Below are 27,041 nucleotides of genomic sequence, written 5' to 3' on the forward strand. Positions count from 1 at the left end.
AACGATCATGACGGCAAATTTCCCTCTCCATGGAAAATTAGCAGTCTGTCTCCCTTTTGGCAGCAGAGTCTATATGCCCACCAGACTAAGTCTTCCTCAAGAGTAGTCCTTCCTTTTCTTCTTCCACTCCCCTTCAGTTGATTCTCACTTTTAAATAGAGTTATTAAATGCACAGGGACAAAGATCTTGTGTTGGTAAGGACCTACAGACAATATCTGCTGCCAGCCTGCTGGTAAGGAGATCCTGGCCTACCATACTGTTCTATCATACTCTTTTCTCCAAAATTTCCACTGTTCCTACAGTGACCTGGTCACTGAGAACAATTTATAGCATAATTTTGAAGAAACATACAATCATTTAATCACATTTATTAGAGCAAAAATAATATGCACTACATGTCTGAAAACTGACAAGGTTTAACATCAGATTTAAAACACTTTCTAATAAACTAAATACCTGTCATGCTGTACAAGTAATCCCACAAGTGCTCTTTTTCCATGTAGGTCTCAAAAGCAATTCCTAGTGATTTGGGTGACAAAATGCAGTGAGATAATACTGTGAAGATTGTTTCAATCAGAGTAGGCTCTTTTGTATATATCTGTTCTGAGAGGGAACTTCGTTCATCGCGATTCAATACTTCACTTCCTTCAAAATAAACAAAACCATTGTTAATAATTTTCAGGTAATTCAAATCATAGAAACAGATAGTATAAATAAATAAATAAATAACAAAAGTAAGAAAACTTTATCTGAAAAATATTTCAAACAATATTAATACTGAATACAAAATTAATCCTGATTACAGATACTGAAATCTTATCTCCCCTGCATAATTGCATTTGACTGCTTTTCTGAATTATATGTAGCCATTAAGAAAAAAAAAAAAAAGAAACGGAAAAAAGAAAAAAGAAAAAGAAAAGAAACCACTATGGAATATATCTAATTAAAAAACAAACAAACAAACAAACAAAAAACAATAACAAAACACAACACGTTAGTATATAACTGGAATTAAATTATTCACTAAATATTAATTAGAATTAAGTTGGACTATTTCCACAGAGTCACAGTCAAAAATTATTACTGCTTAGCTTGTCTCAACAATATATTAGCTTGAAATTATAGAAATTGATTTGGTTATACAAAACAAAATGAAGTAGCTGTTGCATACTCCCCAAACTGACTTAGATGTGTTTTTCAGCATAAGATGAAACTGAGAAGAAATCATTTATCTGAAACAAAATCTGAGGTTTTCTAAGATACAAGCTCATATGTTTTAAAGTTAACTAGTGATTTTCATAGATTGGAGTGGTAACAGGTTATATAACATATATTTCTAAATGCTTTTCATAATAATTTAAAAACATTCTTCCAGCTGAAGGATAAAGATGTGTTTAAACATTTCTATGGCTTTGACTTGTGCTGACTTTAGAGATGATTCTTCACATATGTCTGGGATATCCTTTTGGTGCTAATGATCCTAATAATGGCCAATTAAACACTTTTCATTCAAATGTATAGTTTGCAAAACTGAAAGTCTCTATAAGACTGATTTTGATAGAATTATGCTTAAAAATGTTATTGTTTTATGCCAGTTTGGTTGGCCCTATCTTTGAGGTCTCTTCCAACCTAGATGATTCTGTGATTCTGTTTAGCAACCTGTGCAGGAGAAAGATAAAAGAAACACAGTTTCTAGGCTTATTCTTCATAGTGGTTCAACCAGCCTTCAAAATCTACCACAGAGGATAACTGCCGTTTTCCAACCAGCTCTGTGAATGAGTTGAGAATGTTGTAAAATTCAATAATCTCATTTGAATCTCCTCTGAATTTCTGCAATCTAATTCACATGTTATTGTAAACCATACAGATTTTGTAGTGAAACCTAATAGAAACATTGCATAGTATGAAGAAATCTGAAGAATAAGACCAATCATTTCATAACCAACAAGCTCTCTTTCTCCCCTCTACCCTACAAGGCAGGAGACAGATTGTCCATTAGATTTTTTGTTTAGTCAGCTTTTTTACCTATGAGTTGAGTGAGCTGGCATACTGTGCTAAGACATCTTTTAATGCCAGATGCTCCTAAGTAAAATGGATTCCTCTAATTCACACAAACCAGTGATATGTTGTCTAATATAGATATGGCAGGGAAAGAACTGAGAAAACAGAAAAAGCAGTTCAAAAAGAAAAATCCAGAAGTACTCAAAACATAGGAAAAAAAATTAAATTAACTTTCATTATATTTACTTGAAGTAGATTTTTAAATTAATTTAATCAAGTTCTAAGGTTTGCTGAGAAAATTCTAGATTTTTCTAAATCTAATTTCTAATTAAATTTCTAATTAATTCTAAAATTAATTCTGACTAATTCTAAAATTAAATTTCTAATTCATTCTAAATCTAATTTTAAGTTTTCTAAGTTTTAAAAAAATTAGATACTACGTAAACAGTCTTTGCAGAACATGATGAGAAATTGCTTTAAAGGGGCTTGTGACTTGAAATTAAAGCTATATTTGGTCTATGGTAATGCCACATGGAAAGTTCAAGATACAGCTTCTTAACTTTTCTAATTAATTTGGTGATATCAATAAATTCAGGTAAATAGAAAGAAGCATAAAGGAATTTAGCGGGAGGTGGAAGTTGTACATGTATCTTCTTATAACTGGTTAATAATGTCATGTTTTTAAGTAAAAATCTTTGGGAATCCACTGGGAAACCATTACAAGGCTAAGCATTAGAAAATATGCATGCTTTCATCTGTTTTTTCTTGTTTTATCCTGAAGTAAACGTTGCCCTTATTGTAAGAAAATCTGACCCTTCAAACCTCAAGATGAAATGTGGCCTCCTTGAGTTTTCTGATTTAGAAATTGGCAGAATAATGTCAGATGGTTTAAAGGTTTATCTAGTTGATTGGTACAGATGGTTAAATATTATGAAGTAGAGTCTACAGAAAGATATGTAGATTTCTCTTACCTTAGAATTTTTTTTTAACGTTTATTAGCTCACCTGTCATAACATTAAATATTCATCTTACTGTGAACTCCAATGCAGCCTTCTTGTTAATCATCACATAAGAACAGCATTTATATGATAGGCATAATACTTACTGCCCACTGATGCTTCCTCCTCTCTCTCTCTTTTTTTTTTTTTTTTTTTTTTTCACTCACCACATTAGTAAATCAAAAGATAGTCTGTGAAGGCAATCTAAAGCTCCTATTGGTAGCACAGAGGAGATGCTTCTTTTTCCTTTTATCTGTACTTATATCCCTACATAAATATGGTTATACACTTGTCTTATGCACTGTTAAATACAATCTTCTATTGGTTACTCCTACAGTAAAATATTCCAAATGCACAGAAGATGCCAAAATAAATAAAATTTAATATAGAATTATTAATAAATACCTTTACAAGAATGTCATGTATTTAGTGAATAACAGCTGTGCTTTAACCAGTTACAAGGAATCATTCTTCTTATGACAAAATAATGCACTTAACCTCCTAGGATAGTACAATGTATTTTAAGGACATATCTTCAAAGAGGCAGACATACAAGTATAATTTATCCATATATCTTTCTTGCTGATAGAAATACCTCCCAGTAACTTGCTGACATTATCACACTTATCCAGATCTTTTCTGCTACTGGTTTAGCTATGAAATGAATCTTACTGAATTTAGAAAATCTGCAGTTTTTGACTGTAGACTTCTCTTTCCCTATTGAATCCTTACCAAATAGACAAGCTAGGAACAGTTATGCTGTATTTTTTGATGAAAAGAGGTAGTCAAAATTCACATTTCTTCATGCTCTTTCAGTCAAAAAGAGAAACTGATGATAGAATAAGTTATTTCTGATACGGTTCTTTTATTTGCCAAGAGCATAACACTTCTGTTTGCTTTATAGTTTAAATAACAGCAGCTGAAGAAAATACAAAGAATGCAAAAATATTTTATTTGTTTATAGAACAAATACAGAAATATCTTTCAGCAAGCATTTTGTACTGCTTGCTTCTTTGCACTATACTCTCAGTGCCTCCCCTGTGGCTTTTTTTTTTTTTTTTTTTTCCTGCTCTGGCAGATGACTTCACTTGTGTCTCATAGACTTGCAATCTTCCAATGCAGTCATTCTCCAGTCAGCCTTGACTGTTAGAATCTCTTGTACATTTATACATAACTTCATTTCAGCAGAAAGTCTATTATTTTAGGTTTTTATTCCAAATATAAATTTTAGATCATATTACTTCTATCCTGAATGAAATGCAGATCTTAATCCTACCCATTTGAGTTCAGTAAAATAAAAATCATAACATCCCCCATATTAGCTGCTACCTATGAATCCAATGAATATTATTATCCAATGAAGCTTGAAACAAGTAAAAAGCACAACACAAGACCAAAAAAAGACTGTAACAAACTTTTTATCATTTGTTTGTAAATTATTATCACAGTAGCAAACTACTTCTGTGGCTGCATATTCATACCTCACTAATCTCATCATATTTTACACTTGTTCAGATTCTTTTATAGTATTTTCTCCCTGAATATAGCTTCACAGAAACTTATGATTGTCCGAATTAATTGCTTGTGTGAAACCTTACGTGTGTCAAATGGAAAAATTATCACCATCATAATATCTCAAACCTTGATTGTAGAGAGGACAGGATGCTGAAATTGTTGCTAAAGTATGAGGAGGTATTATTGAATTTAGTCCTATGGCCACATTACCTTCTTTGTATTACTGCTTTGGGGATTGACACTGTACAGGTCATCCTCTTAAGTATTTTGCTTGGAGCTCTAATGTACCCAGAGATTCCTACAGGAACTGATCAGGTCTCTACTTTGAAAAATTAACCATATGACCATATCTCAAAAGCACAGAGATATGCATAGATACATCACAGAGAGTATCTTCACATTTTATCAAGAGAAAGTGTGGGACTTTTGACAGGGCTTTATTACGGTCCAAATGGAAACTCTTATTCTTAAACTTTCAGAAACTCCCATAAAATCTCTTTGCTGTTTTCTTTAGCTTATCACCAGAAAGTCAACAAAAGAAAAAGGGTATCTGATTAAGATCCCTTTTCCACTGATCTTCCAGCTAGGACTACTTCATTCCAGTATACCCTACTACTGTTTAGCCTCATTGTTTTTTCAAGTACAGTATCCGCAAAAAATTACTGGTCAGACAGGTATTTGTAGGAGACACACCCTTAAAATAATTTTCTAATCTTTTGATGTTAGGCTGCCATGATACAGTTTGCAATTATGAAGAAGCTGAGAAAACTTTTAGGAGTTCTGGACTCTATTCTTGCAAGCCTCTATTTAGCGCTATTTAACTGGATAGTCCCAAACTATTTGGAGGAGAGAGATATCTCTGCACAAGCGTATTAGCTCCTCTAAGAAACATTCCAGTGCTCTTCTAATGAGGACAGTGTAATGCAGACTAATCCACAAATTTTGTTAAAAAATTAGCATGATTACATTTCACCAGATGTATTTGTGGTGCAACCATGGGACTAGTATTTTTTCCAGTTGCTCATTAGATTTTGTCTGAGGACTATTAAATCCAAGCAGTTATTGCAAGGATGTACAATTAACTTCAAGTACTTGAAACAGAAGTTTTCAGTTGTTATACAGATTTAGCCAATCTAAGAAGCTTCTTTAGGGAACATACATTTTCTTTTGTAACAACTCGCTGCTCTCACTAAAAGATGCCTGATTTCTAAGTGAGGTCAGCTGGTAAAATTACTACCTTTTACTGTTCACCTAAAACAACTTACAATAAATCAGTGTCATTTACATGAAAATGCTGCAAAATGTATTGTAGCAGTTAAAGAGCTGCTTCACAAAGGGCAATGAATTGGAGTCGGCAAATATAGATAGATAGATAGATAGATAGATAGATAGATAGATAGATAGATAGATATCTTTCCATTCCACATATACTATCAAGTCATTTCTCTTCAAAGAAATTGGTTTATAAAAGCACAGTCTGAGAAAAATCTTTGTATCTATTAGTGTCTAGGGCACTGGCTGCACCAAATAATTTTACTTTCTCAGTGGAAATCCTTCCCTCCCTGCCCCACTTGTGTGTGCAAAGTAAATTATCTCATTTTGAAGCAGTTCACATTTCTTTGGGTCCATTTTCAAATTTGTAGTCTCAACTTACCACAGAGTATTAGCAAATGTCACTATCAGTTAATATTTCAGTTTTAGTGAAGACCAGGATATCATCTAGGTTTTAACTGTACAGGCTATACAATATCCATTTCCATTAGTCTCTCAAACAATATATTGTGCAAACCAAAAACATTAGGTTAAACTGCCAATAGCCTTGTCCTGCTGTGAAAACAGTTTTCTTCCAGTTTATCCCCACATGCCAGTATTCACTTTTAGAGTTGTATGTATAAAATGAAATTAATTATGTGTATCAAATGAAATCTCACATATTCATTATAAAAAATAAGCATTTTTAATAGGATTTCATTCCATTTTCATGAATTCGCCAGTACTATCCCTTCTTAAACAGAAGTACATGTATGTGTGAAGCCTGAGGACTGATTGAAGCCCTTGGATATAGCATGTTGATGATTTCTCAGTGACTTTCTTATCTGCCTTTAGTAAACAGTAAGGTTGACTGAGTGGTTGCCAGTCGTTATTAATCCTGGGTTGGGAAGGTGTAGTTCTACACCTAATACAGCTACTGCTTTTTGCTTTACTATGTGAAGGATAACTCATGGTTCCTGGAAATAAAGGTTCTCAAAGAAGAACTCACAGATTGTTCTGCTGGCATGCTATGCATTTAGAGAAAGTGTAACAGAATTCTCAGAGTTCTCTTTCACCTTTCCCTTTTTCATATCAGCATCTGCTAGATTCAATAACTCATATCACACAAGCACCATTTTCTTTATTCCTCTATTATTTGTTACTTGTCAAAATAATCCATTTCTGTTTCAGATCCATGGGCGATAAAGCAATTCTGTTTAAAAAAAATCCCCCAAGAAAATGGCAAAACTTTTGTCAGAAAATTAAAACAATATCAGATATTCGTTATTTCTCCCTGCAAAGGCACAGCAAAAGCACATAGACCCTTAACTGACTCAAAAATATGTCTTAAAAAATTCAGAATGCTGTACATTAAAAAATAGTTCTGGGCATACATTACATTGTAATTAACTGTAATTCAACATACCTAGGTTATTTGAACTTGTAGTTAAACTTGTAGTTTTAAGTTTAAGTTTTACTTAAAGTTTAACTTATAGAGGTCCAACATCCCAATCCAATTTTCCAACTATTTTTTGTAAAAAAAAAAGAAAAAAAAAAAAAAAGTTGGAAAAATAGGTCCATTTTCTCCAATGGCAGTATTCACTGGAGACACATAAATGGTTCGGTTTTGACCATCCTAATTTATTGCTTTCCATATGTTTGGTGTGTCAGTTTTAGATCTGAGGAGCTTTCTACTTCTATGTACATTTCATATATCATGTTGCACATAAAGTATTAAAAGTACAAAGCTTTTCACCTGTTCAGAGAGCTTATATGTACGTAACATGGGGTTTCAATAGCTTCATCAAATATGGTAATCTTACAACATTTAGCAGCACTAAATCATGCATACACACATCCTCTAAAATACTCTGAGACAACTCTGTAAATCCCAACAGTACTTCCTACTATAATGAGGAAAATTTCTTAATTCTGCCCCTTACTATGGTACAATTATATGAGAACAATGGGAATAAAACTAAATGTGTTCGTATGATGCCTACTAAAAGTATCCTATAGTACAAAAAAAAATTAAAAAAAAAATCATCATGTTGGTACAGTTTATAGAAGGAGAAAGAAACCCCGTGAGTAAAATCAAGAAAAATGTGAAAAAGCCCTTCGTATTCAAAGAATTCTTATAATCTAGTTAAAGGTCACTGATATTTTTTATTTTAATTTTTATTGGCAGGACAAATCACTCAAAAACTACTGTATAATTAGCTTTTTATCTCTTTTTATGCATAAAATCGCACATTGCTGAAGTTTACTCTTGATGAGTAAATAATTCTGGAAGTTTTTTACCATACTAAACTGTCATTACTAAGGTATAACTTATTAGTCCAGGCTTTCTTGTACTATCATATAACAGCTCACACTCCAAAAATTTTAGCTTATCTAGCACCAGTAAAGTGTATGTATAGGAGAAAGAATAAAGATTATAATAATTTTACCGTTATATAATTAAACCTCATTGAAAATTAGAAGATATGCATCATTGTGGTTTTCACCTTTATCTAAACTGAAAGTTTATTCATAGCAATATTGATTCTGTGTAAATAGCATATTTTCCAATTCATAGTAGCATATATTTTCCTTAAGCTCGAGAGGTTGGTCAGTCAATAGATGAAAACACATTCTGTCAGTTAATCCTTGTGATAATTTAAACACCTACTAAAATTCAGTACTGGGTAGTGCTAGAGTAAGAATATGATCCTGATCAAGCATTTGTCAATCTTTGTAAACAATGACACATATTTGAGTAGGTAAGTGAATGCAGTGCAGTTCTCAAAAAGATGCATGACAGAAGTGGAAACAATGTTGTATCCCCGACCAATGTTAGACAACTTTAAAATTACAAAATTAAATTAACTGAATTAACTAAATAATTATATTTTGTGACCTAATAGCTTGTTTGATAAGCAGAGAGAATGTTTTTGCTAAACAAAGATGAAAACTGATAGACGCTCATTCAATATTGCTGCAAAATTATGGCAAATGCATGATTATTCCACCAACTTTTCAACAAACTGATCATTCAATGCAGAAGCTGTTAAAAGGAAAGATGTGAGAGAATTTGTTGCTTCAAATACAATGTTAGCAGAATTAAAAGAAAACCTCATAAAACCATTCTTTTATTTGCCCCACTTTTATATGACGTTAATGATAGTATTAAGAAGAGGGAGAACATAGATGTACTTCTGGAATGCCTACAGTGAAAAACATGTAATAACATAAACAAAACCTCTAAGAAGCTTTTCAGTGAAGAAACATAATATTGAAAGTAATCTTTCAGATCCACACCTTTAAAAATCTTTGTTAAGCAGTTGTGGTATCAATGCACTATTAAGTTCAGAGTCATTTAGACTCCTTTGCATTTAAGACATCAGCCTACTTTATCGAATTGTAGCCTGCTTTGAAGCTATGAATACTCAGACTGACTGAAAAAAAAAAAAAAAAAACAACAAAAAAAACCAACTCATTAAAAAAACAATGAACCTTTCTTTTTCTTTACCCACTCAAGAACTGTCCTACTGATAACTAATATCCCAGAGTATTTAAGTAGTTAAAAATGCATTTGTGTTTCTCACTGATATTCTTGCAAGGATCAACAGCGTAAGTACTTACTTGAACTTCTCAGTAAAATTCTCACTAAGAGACAATTATGATGTAGCAAGGTTTCCAAAAGCAAGTGCAAATTACAGTGTGGCTGGGATAAGAGCAGTTTCAGTTGACCCTGGGCTGCCATTTCTCCGGCTGATGGACTCCTTTCAAAATGCAAGATAAAGACAGAATAATGCAGTTAATTTATCTACGAAATTAATATCCTTAAAGTGCAGATGTAATGCTAACTCCCTTAAATGTCAATTCCTCCCAGATTACTCTGAAAATGCTTTCATGCTTGCTTACTTTAAGGCAGCTCAGGGAAGGAATTACATTTAATCTCAACTAGCTAAAAGCAAATTAACATTTGGTAGTCTGCCAAAGTTATAACTGATACAAAGCAACTTCACTTATCTTTTTCATGGAACTATGTATAGCCTTGTTCTACCAGGCAAGAAGGAGTATTTTCGTGCTTGAATAAATTTCAGGCTATTATTCTTTAATTTACCATGTTAATTGTTTAGTAAGAGCTCTGAACTGTCCTAAATGAAGGATATGAAACTGTTAATTAAAAAAAAAAAAAAAAAGAAAAAAGAAAAAAAAAGAGGGAATATTCAAAGGGTTTGCAGGATTCTGCATTAGGCTGACCAATTCTTGCACATAATGAAAAATTCACCTGAAGTATTAGACTAGTTGGACTGTATTGCCAGCACAGAGATGTGAGAAAGCTTTCAAGGAGATGTGAGAAAACTTTCAAGGAGATTGTACTTTTCTGTTTGCTGTTCCATGTTCTCCAGAAGTTTAGGTTTCCAAACAGAAATATTCTAGGGCTCCCTCTGAACTCAGCCAATGTCCTAACACCAACCATTAGACTCATACTGGAGCAATTAAAATGATCGTGGACTTCTATTTCACCTTCACCAAATGTTTTCTGAGTTCAGCAAGCAGCCTCCTTGGGACTGAAGTTCCCCTCCTGGCTGGTCTGCTTCCTCTGAGAGAGCAGCATGTCTGGAATGCTTCACAGCCACCCTCTTTTTCTTTTCAAACACCCTTTTGCTGTTTCCTGCACAAATCCTGGGACCAGAAAGCATGCACAGTTCTGCAAGTTCTGCAGGAACTACTGGGTAACTACACAGGTTGAGTCTGTTGCTGGTGGGAAAGTGGAGACTCACCTCCTGTGCTCCTCAGATTTTTTTAATCTATTATTTCTTATTTCAGACATTTTAAAAATGTAGTTTTCAAAATCAGTTTGTCAGTAAAATTTTCCTTGAAAGCCTAATTTTCCCTTATTAACTGGCATATACATTAATTTTATATTTAGATAAGATTTGAGGGTTTTTGAAATAAAATTCTGACATGTTTACCTATTCTATTTTTTCATTTTGGTTGCAAGTTTATACAACAATGGTTACTAACTTTGAAAGTTTATGCACTGCATATGCAAACTCTCATGCACATAAATTTTACACCTACCAGTTATAAAAACTACATATGCCTGGATGCATAAACTATGCAAGCATAAACATTTTCTGCTAGTACACAAACACTGTCAGCATCAGTTAAAGCCTTTTTCATCAGGAACTATGTTCTCCTGCCATACTATAAAAGAATTACTAGGCACCTGCACATTTACTTTATGTGCCATTTATGTGCAGCTATTGGGACAAAATGAAAATGTTCTAATTCTATGTTGCACATTTCTGTGACCATCTGAGCAGTCCAAGTGTGCCACCACTCAACTCAGCTTGTATGTATGCATGAAAAGAGATGACTGCACAAAATCTTCACTGTTCATTCAAGGTTACTATATAGATAGTATATATATAACACTAAAACCTGGAAATGAAAATGCCAGTTGACATGCTTCTCTGGTTTAGTCTCTCACCTGTATGCTTCCAGTACCAGAAATTATCAGGATGCCATAGATCTTGCAGGGCAACCTTGAGATAGCCTAAGAAAATCAAACTTCCACAACACTGCTTTCCTGAAGGACCTTTCTAGCACACTATTATGCCAAAATTTTGCAGATAATATTGCGATAGCCAAAGGGGCTACAATAGCCAATAGTAAGGAGGGATTTTACACACTGAAGCCTTTGGGATTTTAACAGTAAAGCCAATACCTCGGAGTAGCTAAGCAACATACTTGCCATGAAAACTCATGTACATCTTTTTTGATTTTTATCTCGTACATCATATATAATCCTTGATAATGTAGCACTGTCTCGACAATGATGTTTTTGCACATAAGTACATATTGGATTCTAATAATATTTGTCAGAAATATATACACATAGGCATTTAAATCTCAATAGAACTTGCAGCCAAAATAACTTTTCCACATTTAAACACATACTATAAGCATACTTTAGGGTTTGCATTCTTAGCAGTACTATTGTCTACACTTCGTATGTATTCATATGTACATGAACTCCAATGCATTTTAAGAGCTAATTAGTTGTTTGTAATACATGTTTAAACTCAAACAATTACTATATTCACACCAGACTTGGTACTATGGCTATGACTAAACTCAATGTTTCACAAATTTATTTAAATTAAACGGGCCAGTTTCACTTTATTTATCTTCTTCCTTGAATGCCACATGTTATGAAGTCTAATAAGGTCAGTCACTGCCTTCAAAATACAAGGAAAGGGACAAGTTTGGTCAGATAGATTAATGAAGGATAATATTTTAAACGAATTCAGAAATAAATGCCATTTTTAGAATATTTGAGTTGAAATAAAACTTGTCTGTCATTGACCAGATGGGAAGTTATCATGTTGTAATATACACCCGTTCTTGGCTCCTCAAGCCTCTTGCAAATTGAAATGTACAATGGTGTGACTCACTTGGAGGAAAAATAAAATATAGCAGACATTCCCTACAGCCATGAAGCTAGCACCAATAAATGCACTGAGAAGTTTTGTAACGTGCATATGGAGAGGCATATGTTCTCTCATCCTCGTAGCTCAGTACTAGTGAAAATAAGACTAGCCTCATAAAAAGTGACAAAAGGTGAAGTACATATAAATATCACACATATAAATGTTCAGTTTTGTACAGTAGGAGAAAAAACAACAACAGCAACAACAACAACAAAAAAACAAAACAAAAAAAAAAAACAACACATTTGCAAAGGCTATGATTATGAACCCCAAATGAAGCAAAGAAAGAATCACAGTTACCACTATAGGAACTGTAATATAAATTATAATCAGTGATTATTTATTTTGATAATCAACTATACAAACTGGGGGAAAAAGAAAAAGAAAACCTCAAATGATAAATTCAACATTTTATAAGGAAAGTTGAAGTCAGATAGATAAAACAGACTATAACCATATAAATATATGAGAACTAATGTAGAAAACCTGGTTAAGTAGTGAATCTGTTAAAAAAAAAAAAAAATTAACAATTGTAAACAAAATTATTTCTAGGCGAACTTTCTCCTAGAAAGGTTAGAAAGAGCAATTATTTAATATTTATATTTATGACAGGCTAGAGTCTTCAAAATCCACTTAAAAATTAGGTGCCCACAGCTGGGAGCTGTACAATGGCCTCAGCTTTCAATTTTGGTAACTAATATATAAACTACATACATAACTAACTAATATATAAACTAATATATATATTTATTAGCTATGGAAAGAAAAAGCATAAAACAATCTAGGAAAAAGTAGGATCCTCTAATTAATAGTTTTCTGCAATATGTAAACATAATATGTCTTGTTATTATTCTAAATGCAGTATTTCAAGAAAGAAAAACTTCCATGCCAAAAATATGGTGTAAAACCAATAACAAACTTATAACACCTTAGGACATGTTCCTTAAAAGTACTTAACATCATATTTTTTCATCCCCCCCCCCCCCCTTTTTTTTTCTGAGCACCTGAAAGGTGTGCTGTTAAAAGAAGACATTAAGTATTTTACCAATATAGTTCACTCAGTATCACAAAGACAGTACATATACATAGACTATTATCACACAGGCACACTGTGTGATATGTTTTCAGAGTTGTCCTTCCTTTTGGACTTCTCATTTTCCCAGAAAACAAACAAACAAAAACAAACAAATAAAAAATAAACAAACAGCACAAAAAAATAAACAAACAAAAAAACTTATATTTAAAAACAAAACAAACAAACAAAAACACAAAAAACAAACAAACAACAACAAAAAAAAACAACCAGCAACAGAGAAGATACTTCATTGGCTGGCGAGATGCATGCTTTCTCACCTTTCATGCAGAGAAAATAGGTCTGGAAAAGTTTTTTACTATTTATTCAAAATAAATATGCCCCAAACAACATCTACAAAATCATAATTCCACCTCAGAAAAGAGAACTCTTTAAGACTGAAATAGTATCAACATTTCCTTTAGATACTTTTATGCTGCAAAGTGTACTAACTTATGAAGCCCTCTTCCTAAATTCAGAATTCACACCATAATTTAAATTCTGAATAGTAGCCTTGGACTAGGGGATCAGAAAAATGACTTTTTTTCTACTGTGAGTCCTTAATGAAGGATACTTTTTCTAAGAAATAGAATGCATGCATTTTTAAGTGATCATGTAGTCATTCCCTCTCCTATACCCTCCCTTTCCTCTCCTTTCTCTCCATCCATGTGCGACTTACAAAACCATTGAAAAATTTCATTGAAACTTGATTCAGAGGTAGAGATCCCACATACACATTATCTTTCAAGCTTTAGAAAAACTTAAATGACTACTTTGAGCAGAGAAAAGCACAAAATCTGAATTCAATAGTTAATTCATTCTGTGGCATTTCAGTAGGCCAATCACACGACTTTGACTCAGTCACAGCATCTATTGTGTTATTAGAGACACCAGAAAAGGACATAACTACTGCTGACATGAAATTAAGGGTGAGGGGTGGAAAGAATGTTCTGCACAGTATGGGGTAAAATCATAGGGAAGATATTGTGATTAGGAAGATACAAGGTAGGAGGTCAAAAACTGACAGCATTTTGGACTTCAATAGGTCATCTCTCAAGTGTTAACATACTTCTATAAAAAATAAAAATACTTTATCAGAAAACAAACAAAAAAAAACCCTCAGAAACACAGCTTTTCATAAAAATGGAAAACGAAAATCTCTTGGGAAATAACTTTTGAAGAGGTGGAGGAGGTGAAGGGGTTAGGAGAGGATCTACACTGGTGTGGGAGTGCTTCAGGTTCAAAATTAGAAAGGGAATGACAGCACAGCTGGTAGCATATGTCTCATATGTAACTTGTCATTATATGCAGTGACACAGAAAAAGAAATTAAGCTTTTGCCTCTAATCATACAGTAATCTCCCAAAAAATCAACTACGATCAAGCAGCATATATTTGATGTGTTATTTATATATCAGACCCTTTTTTAACCAGCAATCAGAAACAGAAAGACATACATTCTTTATCTCCCCTTTAATTATAAGTCTTTGAGAACTGCACCTGTGCTGAACCACATTATTGTCAAGAGCTATATACTCTAATTAAAGCAAGAAAACCTTAAATACAATTCAAATATCAAACATAATGAATGCACGGGCAAAAAACTACACAGTACACTGCTTTCAATGTGACCTTTCTTATAAATTCTTAACTTTGAAGACTAGGGGAATCTGTAACAAACATCCAAAAATGCTTCTATAGTGTTTCATTAGAATATTAATTAAACATGTATCCAGATATAATCTTTTCCAAACTATTTGATTAATGTTGACTATCTGGTAGTTTTATTAAAATCAACTTTTGTTACTCACTTCATTAAGGAAGGAAAGGATGATGGTATGCAAAATAACCAGTGTAATGGGTGATAAAAGTCTTTGGAAATAACTTGAGGAAGATGTTCTCCAGAATTGTTCTGAAATGTCCTGAAAAGAAAAACAACAAACAAACAAATAAACAAAAACAAACCACGTCTGAATCACATGGGACACTGAAAATCCTTTTGAATCAATAATACAAATATATATCAATAGAAGACGGAGAATCCATTATGATAACTAGCACTACATACATATGTGCATACATGTAACTGCAAATTTATTGATCTTATTTGATGCTACAAATGTCATTCTCATTCTATTTGCTTTCACTATTTGTAGCTCAGTATCTAGCACTTTCAGTAGAGTTAAAGCAATTGTCTTCATATATTTAGTCTCATATAGCAGATTTTTGAACTATATTTTAAAATGCATTGAATAAGCAAATTGCTCTTCAGCCATTTATTTCTATTGATCTTTTGTTTTTGCCCAATACATGCATCATATTATCAATATAGCAGTATCATAAACATAAGTAAAATATCTTTTGAAATTATAGTGGTCATCTTTTGCATTAACATCCAAGTAGACATAGACTTTGGATGAAACTGGAAAAAAATGAATCAGAAGCCTCAGATCTCCTTCACTGGCTTGTAAGATATAGACAGAATAGTGATGGAAATATCTGCTGTTTAAAAAAAGAAAAATAAAGACTGCTGAAGAATCAGATAAATTAGTTTTATATCACTCCTCCTCCATTATTTCTCTTACCTAAAGGCTGTGAGAGGCAAAAATCACACTCAGCGAACTGATAACAAAAATTAACTATTCTTATTTGTTACTGATGTCATTTGACTATAAAAACACCTATGTAATTGTAAGGACAGACATGATATAATTAATACTTGACTTAAATTATTATCTATGATTATAAAATACAAGAATAAAAATTAATAAATGTATTAGTGTTTGTACAGAGTATTTCTGCAGAAGGGATGTCATCCCTTACATACGCCCTCCATTAATCATTACCAATTATCATTCTTTTTGCAACTCACTTTTTTACTTACTTGGCTGTGAATGTTTCATTTTACTAACTTGCCTTCTCTAAGTTTGTTCCTTTATGTATCATGGCTGGAATTTTCCAAGTTACGTTGTGGAACAATTGGTGGAGGTGACTTATTGAAACTAAAGATATGTCCACATCTTAAGAGAAGGTTCAACATTGAGGATACTTTCAGAGTGAGAAGTGGTAGATACTCAAGGAGTCTGTTCCACAATATTCCCCCTGACAACATAACCTGCAGCCTTAAATATTGGTAACACCAGGGTGGCTTAGTGTGTGGAGTCTAAGAGAAATAGTATGGAGGGTAGAGCAGAGTGAAGACACTGCAACCAAACTCTGTGCTCTCACTGCAGGGATGGGGAGCTTGATGGTACTATGGGACTGACAGACTGCATAGCCAGCCCTGAGCCAAACTGATCATAAAATCATGTCCTCTGGTGAACTTTATTTATTATAAGTTCACTGCAATGACAAAATACACCTCCATCCCAAAGGCTACATGCCTCCAAGGTGTAACCACACCTCACTGAGCATGTGCTCTGAATTTCTCTGAGCCTTTAACTTGAAAGCAAAGGCAAGACAATTTTATACCAATCATAATGAAGAGCAATTCAAGCTCCACCTAAAAGCAGGAACACAGTGAAAAAAAGGCTCAAGAAAGGAAAAGTGTTAGATGGTTTTTAAAGTTGTTTAATGTTGTGAGACAACATCACAGACAAGTCAGGAGGACATCACTGACTTTTGGGGTCAGCAGACAGGCTGTACTTCTCTTCCCGCCCCCCCCCCCCCTCCATTGGGATGCCTACTGGGTCAGATTTGAACCCTAGTGCTTCCCTAAGAAACCTAACATTCTTTATAGAGTTGTTTCGTAAGCTAGCTTGTATGTAGCTGGTTGTGTTAGTCATATTCTTAGTATTTGCACGTGCTTTGCAGACAGCATCTTCATCATCAGCAATCTGTCCTCCTGTAGCTTCAGTAAACTACACCAGTTGCTAATCTGCTAAACTGAAGGTGTATTGTGCTATTTGTGCATTCGTAATTGTGGTAATTTGGTATATTGGATGCGACAGGACTTTAGTGCTGAATTGGGCATCACTCAGAATTCAAGCCCAGCCACCCCCAGCCACTCTGATATCTGAGGACAAGTTGAGATGCAAGGGGGTTTAAGTCCTGCCAAACTTCTTTATTCTTTAACACAGCATATGCAAGAAAGGTAACTACCTTTAAAAATGTCAGTTCTGGACTCTAGAATGGGCATTTTAGTATATTTGCTTTACTTTCTGGAGAGATTCAGTTTTATTCCTGATTTTCAGTAAGAATTCTTTCTGTTGCAGTAAGAGTTGAAGGACACTTCTAAGTGTCCTTCTATCTTCTAAGACACTTCTATCTAAGGAAGAAAGATGAGGTTTTTCTCAGGACAGGGGAATCTTTTTATATCGCATAAAAAAGTCACTGTCACAATATAGAAACAGTGTGAGTAGATTTAAACACTTGAAACTGGAGATAGAATTGGAATCCAATTGGAATCCAATTGGAATACAGTCTCAATGATTTCTTTACCTAAAATGTAAAATGTCCTTTTTCTTATAGGGTGCTATATCATGGTGGCATTGGCAGTATTTGTGTTTTGTCATTTTATTACTTCAAATTACTTTAAAACTTTTTTTCTTTTTTATTTTCACAGTTGTATATCGGTAATTTAGAAGTACAGCTACAATGTCTATAAGGTCACTGTTTGCTTATATGACTGCAGATGAAAGAAAATTATACTGTGCTTAAGGAAGACAGGTATAGAGCTTCTGAACTCCTCCAAAAGAAAGGGTAATTTATTTGGAAATTACTTTACTGATCAAACAACGCTAGTAGAAACAATGTATTACAGGCTTTTAGAATGATCTTAAGTAAGCAATATCTGACCAGAATGGTAAGCATATTGTAAATTTATACTCTTTGTGAATTCATGAAAAATTAAAGCTGAGATCATAATGTAGATAAAAGGAGTACTTAAACAGAAAAAATAATTATTTTAAAAACAGTAACTTCAACAGTCTGAGAAAATTCAAGGAAAAAAAAAAACTTATTGTCTCTCATCCCCTGAGATATTTCTCTTAATATAGCAAAGGACAGAGCCAACTTCCTACAAGAAAGAAGATAGGTACAGATTGGGCGGCTGTGAAAGAAAAATAAATAAATAAATAAATAAATAAATAAACAAACAAACAAGTTTTAGAGATTTCTGGCTAATGCAGGTTGTTAAATAAGGTGTCTTAGCTGTCTCCTGATGACAAGCACAGGGCATACATTTGGCCTCTAAGACTTAGAGCAAAACCTCTTTGCAAATTTTGAAACTGACATGGAGAAAATGTGATGGTTTTAAAAATTATTTAAATTTTACTGCCTTCAAATACTAGAAAAAGTGAAGTGTCTAATGATAATAAAATGGTGACAGCAGTACTCAGTGTCCATTGCTCGTTATGTAATTTTTACCAGAACATAAGGCAAAACCAGCCCTCTGCCAGACAGTTTAATTCAACTACTCTTCTGACAGAAGTATAATAATAGGTAGTAGGAAATTTGTTTTGACTACAAGATATGTTAAAGCAGCTGCTTATAGTCTCAAAGCAGTGGATAGCATCTGTGAAAGTATTTAATACCACAGCAAGATTCCAAGTTACAGGAGTTTTATTCTTCTGTAGAGTATGACAAGGTGAGAGTTGATCTGGTAAACATCAGTGCAGGTGTGAAATAATGAAATGCCAACAAGATGTATCCTAATGGTATTTCCTTGTAGACTTTGAAGAATTTAGCTCTTTATATGGAAGAAACATGACTAACGAGTCATAAATTAGGGTTAAGAGAAATATCTTTTTTTTTTTTTTTTTTTTTAGTTTTTACCCAATAGATGGCAATTTTACCAATAAAAATTCTATTTATTTATTTAAATTCTATTTATTCTATATTCTCTAAATTCTTCTCTCAGAATTCAAGTTATTGGCCTCATTTCTTGTTGAGAAAACAAGCCATAATAATTTGTATTACAAAATCATGAAAAGCTGCATCCACCTTACTCTTTATGATCTCCACTAAAAGAAAGATTATGATATCCTACTCAGTACAAAAGACTAACAACTATAATATGTGTAATAATATATAACACATTCTACAAACAGCTGGCAGAAGTCGCACAATCACCAGCACTTGTTCTCATGGGGGACTTTAACTTCCCAGACATATGCTGGAAATACAATACAGCCCCGAGGAAGCAGTCCAGGAGGTTCATGGAAGACATCTTCCTAACTCAGCTGTTAATGAGCCTACCAGAGGAGGTGCCCCTCTAGACCTGCTGTTCATGAACAGAGAAGGAGGGAGCTGTCATGGGTGACCATGACATGGTGGAGTTCTCTATTCTTGGTGAAGTCAGGAGGGGGGTCAGTAGCACTGCTACCTTGGACTTTCAGAGGGCAGATTTTGAATTGTTCAGGACACAGGTATGGAGGGTCCCTTGGGAGTCAATCCTCCAGGGCAGAAGGGTCCAGGAAAGCTACATACTCCTCAAGAAGGAGGGGCTCCTTCACGGCGCTCCTTCAAGGCACAGGAGCAGGCCGTCCCTGTGTGCTGTAAGATGAGCCATCAGGGAAGAAAATGGGTGTGGCTGAACAGGGAACATTTTCTGAGTGTTCAGGAGAAAAAGAGAGTTTATGTCTGGTGGAAGAAGGGGCAGAAACTCGGGGAGAGTAGAAGGAGGTTCCCAGCATATGCAGAGGGAAAAAATCAGGAAGGCTAAAGCCCAGCACAAGCTGAACCTGACCACTATGGCTAAGGATAACAAGAAAGAAATGTTTTTACAAATATATTGGCAGTAAGAGGAAGGCCAAGGAGAATCTCCATCCTTTACTGGACGTGGGGGGGAACATGACTACTGAGGATAAGGAAAAGGCAGAGGTTCTTAATGCCTTCTTTGCATCTGTCTTTACTAGTCAGGCCAATTATCCTTGGGGTACTCAGCCTCCTGACCTGGAAGTCTGGGATGAGGAACAGAAAAAAAAACCACACTTCAGGTGTAAACAGAGACCTGCTGCTCCACTTGGACTGTCACACATCCATGGGGACAGGATGGGATCCACCTGAGGGTGCTGAGGGAGGTGGTGGATGTGATTACTGGGCCGCTTTCCATCATCTATCAAGCAGTCATGGTCATCCAGGGAGGTCCCAGATGACTGGAGACTTGCCAATGTGACTCCCATATATAAGAAGGGCTACAAGAAGGACCCGGAGAACTACAGATCTGTCAACCTGACCTCGGTGCCAGGAAAGGTGATGGAACAGGTCATCTTGAATGCAATCACACAGCATATGTGGGACAACAAGGGGATCAGGCCCAGCCAGCATGGGTTCACGAAAGGCGAGTTCTACCTGACCAACCTCATCTCCTTCTATGACCAGGTGACCTGCCTGGTGGATGAGGGAAAGGCTGGTGATGTAGTCTACATCAAAAAGGACAAAAATAAATAAATAAATAAATAAATAAAACAAAACAAAATAAAACAAAACAAAATAAAAACACAGAAGAGGACAAAAGTCCTCTTTTTTGAGAGATTCGGGTCAGCAGCAAGAAAGCAGTAACACCTAGGTTTTGAGGGCACATTCAGGAGGACATTTGTTAAACTGCTTCCTCAAAACTTGCACAGAACTGAACAGTCAAAATGCATCTTTGTGGATAACACGAAACTGGATGGAGTAGGTATGTGAGTTAACAAACAGCAAAGCGATGAATCAAAGATGAGAGGACCAGCAGAAAACTCATGGAGTTTGCTGAGGTAAAGTGCATCTTTACTAATGTAATAATGAGGTAAAGTGCTCCAGCAACAGAACAATAATAGGCTGGGAACTGATTACCAACCTTACAGAAGAACCTGGGTATTATGGCCTGTATGGTGTTGAATATGAGGCCACAGTGTAGTCTCATTAAAAATAGCACAAGCCATACACTGGGCTGCATTAGGAGGAGTATGGCGAGCAACCTAAAGACCTTAATTCTCTTCATCTACTTGACATCAGTTAAGACAGATGAAAGAGGTAGATGATGTCATTGTGAGACCTCTCTCAATTATTTTTTAAGGATCTTGGGAATATGGAGAGGTCCCACTTGACTAGAAGATGGCAAATATTGTCCCAGTTTTCAAGAAAGGCAAGAAAGAAGACCCTGGAAATTACAGGCCTGTCAGTCTCACTTCAGTGCATAGTAAAATTAAAGATCATTCTGGGAGTTACTGAGTAAACACTTGAAAGACAATGCACATTGGTGATAGCCAACACCAGTTCACAAGAGGTGCCATTGTGCTTAACTAACTTAATTTCCTTTAACGACAAAGTTACCCATCTAGTCGACCAAGGGAATAGATGTGATCTTTTGGATTTCAGCACAGCTTTCAATACCATCTCTCACACGTATTCTTCTGCAAAAATGTTCAGCACAGTTAGACAAATACATAATTGAAGAATTGGCTGACAGGTTGGGCTCAAAGAGCAATGGGATTACAGCAGCCTGGCGGTTGGTCACTGGTAGGACTCCCCAGGGATCCATTTTGGTGCCAGTTCTCTTCAATGTTCAATGTTTTTATAAATGATCTGGATGCAGGACTCATATGCAAACTAAGTTTGCAGATGACACTAAATTAGGATGAGCTGTTAACTCACTTGAGGGTGTAAAGGCCTTGCACTGAGATCACAGAATCATAGAATATCCTGCGTGTGAAGGGACCCACAAGTATCATCAAGTCCAACTACTGGCTCTACCCCAGACAACCCAAAATCAAACCATATTTCTGAGAGCATTCTCCAAATTCTTCTTGAACTCTGACAGGCTTGGCATCATGACCACTGAGAGAAGAGATTGGTGCCTACCCCTCCACTCTCCCTTGTGAGGAAGCTGTGGTCCAACATGAAGCAGCCCCTCAGGCTCCTCTAGGCTGAAAAAAGCAAGTGACTTCAGACACTACTCATACATCTTGCCTTCTAGACCTTTCACCATCTTTGTAGCCCTCCTTTGGACAATCTCTCATAGTTTTATGTCCATATACTGTAGTACCCAAAACTGCACACAGTACTCGAGGTGAGGCCACACCAGTGCAGAGCAGAGCAGGACAATCACTTCACTCAGCCATGCTGTGTCCGATACGCACCAGGATTTGATTGGCCCTTTTGGCTGCTAGGACACATGGTTGACTCATGTTCAACTTGCCTTTGACCATAACCCCTAGATCAGTTCTGTGGGGCTGCTCTAAAGCCTCTCATCCCTAGTCTGTATGTACAACCAGGGTTGTCCCCATCCCAGGTACAGAATCCTCCCCTTGTTCTTATTAAATTTTATGTGGTTGCCCAGACCTCTAATTTGTCAAGATCTCTTTGCAAGGCATCTCTATTCCCAAGGGAGTCAATGGGTCCTCCCAGTTTAGATCCTGATCTTTATGTCTCACTAGAAGTGCTCAAGGCCAGGATGGATGGAGCTTTGACTAACATGACTTAGCTTAAGGCATCCCACTCTGTAGCATAGTAGGCCCCTTCCGTCCCAAGCATTCTGTGACTATACTGAAGTCTCTTCAGAAAAGCCAGACAAGGGTGGAGAAAAACGAAACAAAAAAGAGTGAGGGCTAAAAACTGATGATGGCCCAAGATTCACAGGTGAATCTTGCACACTATTATACAGAAAATACACTAAGTGACATCAGGAAGCACGAGGTCTGTTCTGAGAATTAGGAAAGAGTAACCATCGGCCAGAATGAGTTCATTTAAATTAAGTATATTATTAATTTTTCAGCAACCCCAATATTTTTGCTGCATTTGAACTGCATAATAAAGATATTTGAGTAATTCTAATTGCCTGGAAGTAACAGCCAATGCCACATCTCTAGTAAGTTGGAAATTAGCCAGTCCTATTATTAGTAAACTCCTGAAACACAACGGTCTCTCATCAGCACTTTTATGATTACACAGAACTTTCTTAAGCAGTCTAAAGTTTAATTTAAAACTAACCCCAGCAGGGAAATCTTGTGGTACAAATAGAGAGCATGATAGATTTAATAGCAAAATCTTTACTTCACTTTCAGTTAATTTTACTGAAGTTTTCCAAGGTATAGAATGAACATAACAGATGGAAATTTTGATTATACAGCTGTAATTCTAAAGACAACTGATGAAGGATTAATATTCCCTTAAAATCATGCATAACCTCTAAATTTGTTATTGATAGATTCTTAATGTGATGAACTATGTATAGCTCAGTTACTAACGAACTTAGAAATTCAACATAAAATTTGGTATATGAAAGCAGTTGGATATAGTTATTTGAGAAACTAATCTGGTAAACCTGTCTTTTCTTTGTAATCTGAAATATAATTAGTGGGTTAGGTTACCTGACAAATATTGGTTCTAATGAAACATGCAGTATAAAAGAACTGTTTTGATATAGAGTCTGATAGGCTTTTGAAAACAAAAGTGCTGAATACACAGTTCATAAAATGTATCCCTTTTAACTCAGAGAAAAACCATGCATCATCTCTCTAACAATGCTTTTCAGTTTTAATGTTATTTTTATTAACATAGAACAAAATATGACATTTTTTATATTCTTCTTAAGCAAAATTTGTCAGCTTTGCTTGCAATTTGCAGAGGACTTTGTAAAAATGCTACATCCTGTACATGTCAAGTTTTTGATATTTAGAAAACCAAATTAGTATCCTGAAACTTAGATGCGTAAGTATGAATCACAGAATCACAGAATTGTCTAGGTTGGAAGAGACCTCAAGATCATCAAGTCCAACCTCTAACAATAACAAGTCCTCCACTAAACCATATCGCTAAGTTCAACATCTAAATGTCTTTTAAAGACCTCCAGGGATGGTGACTCCACCACTTCCCTGGGCAGCCCATTCCAATGCCTAACAACCCGCTCAGTAAAAAAGTTCTTCCCAATATCCTAATAACATTCCTAATAACATTCTAGTTTACCTTGAAGAGGTTAATCCAAAGCTAATAAAATCCCTGTAGATTGATCTTTAAGCAAGATCATAAAGATGAGTTAAAGATCAAATCAAGAAATATTCAAAGGTTATCAAATTGTTTCAACAACATGCATTGCATTTGTATTTTAACACAACTGTTTGTCTTGAGAATACATCAATGTAAGTTCAATAACCTATCTTATCTCATATTGAATGTTTATTTCATACTCACTCGTACAAATTCTTCAGCGGTGAAGTTAAAATAGCTAGCACAGAGAGCAGATTATTGCAGTGGGTATGTATTTTATAGATCTTGAGATCTCTATCTTCACGTGGATTCAGAAATTCCTGTACTGAACTGCAAACTGACCACAGCATGTTCTCAGTGGATATCAAAATTGCTGCAATATCTATTCTGTAGGAAAGAAAAAGGGAAAATATTATTACATAGGACATTAGTATAGTGGTAAACTTCAATTAAAGAGTTCTCCTCTAACAACAAAAAATACCTAAATTATAGCATTGGCTTGAAATTTCATCTTTCATCAGTCCGTACTGTAGAAATTCTGAAGCTATTATGGTACAAATATGCAGCTCTGTCACAGAAAAGCCATTACTGACACTAGTCAACAGAAGAATAGCAAAATACCAAAATGTCCTCTTTAAAAGGACAATGCCACTAGATGGGAACAACTTAACTTCTACACTACATTCAAATAAATTTAATTTAGTTTTCCTTATGATAACACTAGATTGTATATACTATTTTCAAATTCTACTAGAGTTAAAAATTAATAAGTGAACTAAATCTTCAGTTTGCAGAACTTCAACTTCCAGGCAATACATTATGATGCGGAGTATTTCTGAGTCAGTAATCAGTTACTTTGATATTGAATAGCAGAGTATCATGGGTAATTGGCCTAAATAATAGCAAAAGCCCAAACTACAACAACAAAATTTCACAAGAGGATGCTGACATACAAGAGATAGTAAGAGATAGATGGATAACACAAAATATATGGCAGGTGTGAAGTAGGACTTCAAGAAGCACCTAAGTGCCTAAAAGCCGATGGGTATGTATATGATCATCTACATTTTAAAGATTCCTCTTATTTTTCAAAAGCCTATGCAACCAGATGTGAAGTGGCATTTGGCAATATTATAGATTTCTAACATCTCAAGAACCATTGAGAGAAAATAAGCCCCCAAAGCACAGTATATGTGTATATGTGTGTGTATATACATATATAGATAGATAGAAAACCAGTGATAGAATGTATTAATTAATATTCATTATAATTTGCTTTTTCATTTGCATACAACTGGATAACTTAATTCATTTAGTGAAAAATTCATGAATTACCTTATGCAAAACAACTTATCTTCAAAAAAGACAATGCAAAAAGTACAGTTTTGTTCATTATTTTGAAGCAAATGATTATTTCTACGTTTAAAGAATACTGTGTTAATACACATTCCTATATGTCTGAGATATTTTTTTCCAACAAATTTTCCCCCCAAATTTGCATGAAATTATTTTCTCTATACCTGAAAATAAAGAAAGACCTAGAACTGAAATTAAGGCAGAAATAAAGCATGTAAACATTGGAATACCCTGAATAACAGTTTATTTTTATTTTTATTTTTTTTTTTCCCAGCTATATCAAGAACATGAGCTTGTACAAATTACTTAAACTTTCCATGACACTGTTTTCCTCTTCACAGTAAATGCTTAGCTCACTAATCACATAGAACATCTCTGCTGAATGTTTTCCATCTCCTACAAATGACAACCTCTTTAGTTTTTCACTCACAAAGCTGCCATGGAGTATATCACTTTCAACATTTTAACATGGACACATATATTCATGTAGTAAAGAGTAGCAAAGAGCAGGATGACAAATACACCGATATATTCAATCAAACAAAAAAAAAGTGAAAGGACAGAGATAGGATGAACTTCCACCTCAAAACACCTGTTTTAATATTTATTAAAAAGAGCCTCTGGGAAAAAGAATCCCAGCAAGGAGAACTTCCAACTTCCTGTTTCCTAAAATGACAGGGGAAGGAACAGCCTTCTGTACTGCTGTCTTTAATGGTAAATATTTTGATGTGACCCAGTAGGTCTTCCACTTGAAAAGGTGTATGAAGAAAATAGAACACATGGAGTTTTCTTCGTGAATAAATGGTTTGATTTCTTAGGATGCCAATTCTTTTCACATTTTTTGGTTACAACTCCACTCTTCATCAAGAAACTTTCAAAAAGTCAAGCAATTTATATCACAATTTCATAAATATTTCTTTGATTCTGCCTTCTTCAGTATACAACTACCAAATATTCTTAAATATACAAAATATATTGGATTAAAATGACCCTGAAAATATTTGTTGTGTTTATATTCCCTCCCACCCCCTCATGTATATTAACAATTGACTTGAACTAAAGCAATGTATAGCAGAAAACAAAGATTCATGTATTTTACCCATAAAAAGTGTATGTTAAATATAAAACTGTTACCTGATTTGTGGGGTTCTCTTGTAACTGGGGCATGCCTGCATATATCTGGAGGACAGCACAGCCAAAGATTGCTCTAGCACATCCATAAGAATCTCCTGGGCTAACTTGGGAGGTAGAATGGTGCATAGGTCATGATGAAGAGCACAGCAGAAATAATGCCACATCTGGACAGAGAATGAGCATCTTTCCCCCTAGCAAAACCACCACACAGTAAATAATAGAAAAACACCTTCCAAAATGTCAATTTAGTTTCTGAGAGTCTAATTAATTCAACCTGAAAGGAAATAACTGAAGAATTTCAAGCACATGATGATCAAAA

The 27,041-nt window shown here is 34.7% G+C and overlaps 1 protein-coding gene across 1 annotated transcript in view; it reads right to left on the minus strand.

The window, feature by feature from the left end:
* Positions 1-27,041, minus strand: part of KIAA0825 — a gene marked incomplete at its 3' end in the record, with an annotated part of 217,959 nt that overhangs the window by 132,294 nt on the left and 58,624 nt on the right. The window contains exons 9-13 of the mRNA XM_084305804.1: positions 26,723-26,913; positions 24,437-24,619; positions 15,136-15,246; positions 9,390-9,529; positions 457-645 (exon numbers count right to left, since the gene is read on the minus strand). Of these exons, the coding sequence (XP_084161930.1) occupies positions 457-645; positions 9,390-9,529; positions 15,136-15,246; positions 24,437-24,619; positions 26,723-26,913 (814 nt within the window). The remainder of the gene's footprint in view (positions 1-456; positions 646-9,389; positions 9,530-15,135; positions 15,247-24,436; positions 24,620-26,722; positions 26,914-27,041) is intronic.

This window comes from Netta rufina (genome assembly GCF_964035555.1).
Source record: "Netta rufina genome assembly, chromosome: Z".
Lineage (NCBI taxonomy): Eukaryota > Metazoa > Chordata > Aves > Anseriformes > Anatidae > Netta > Netta rufina.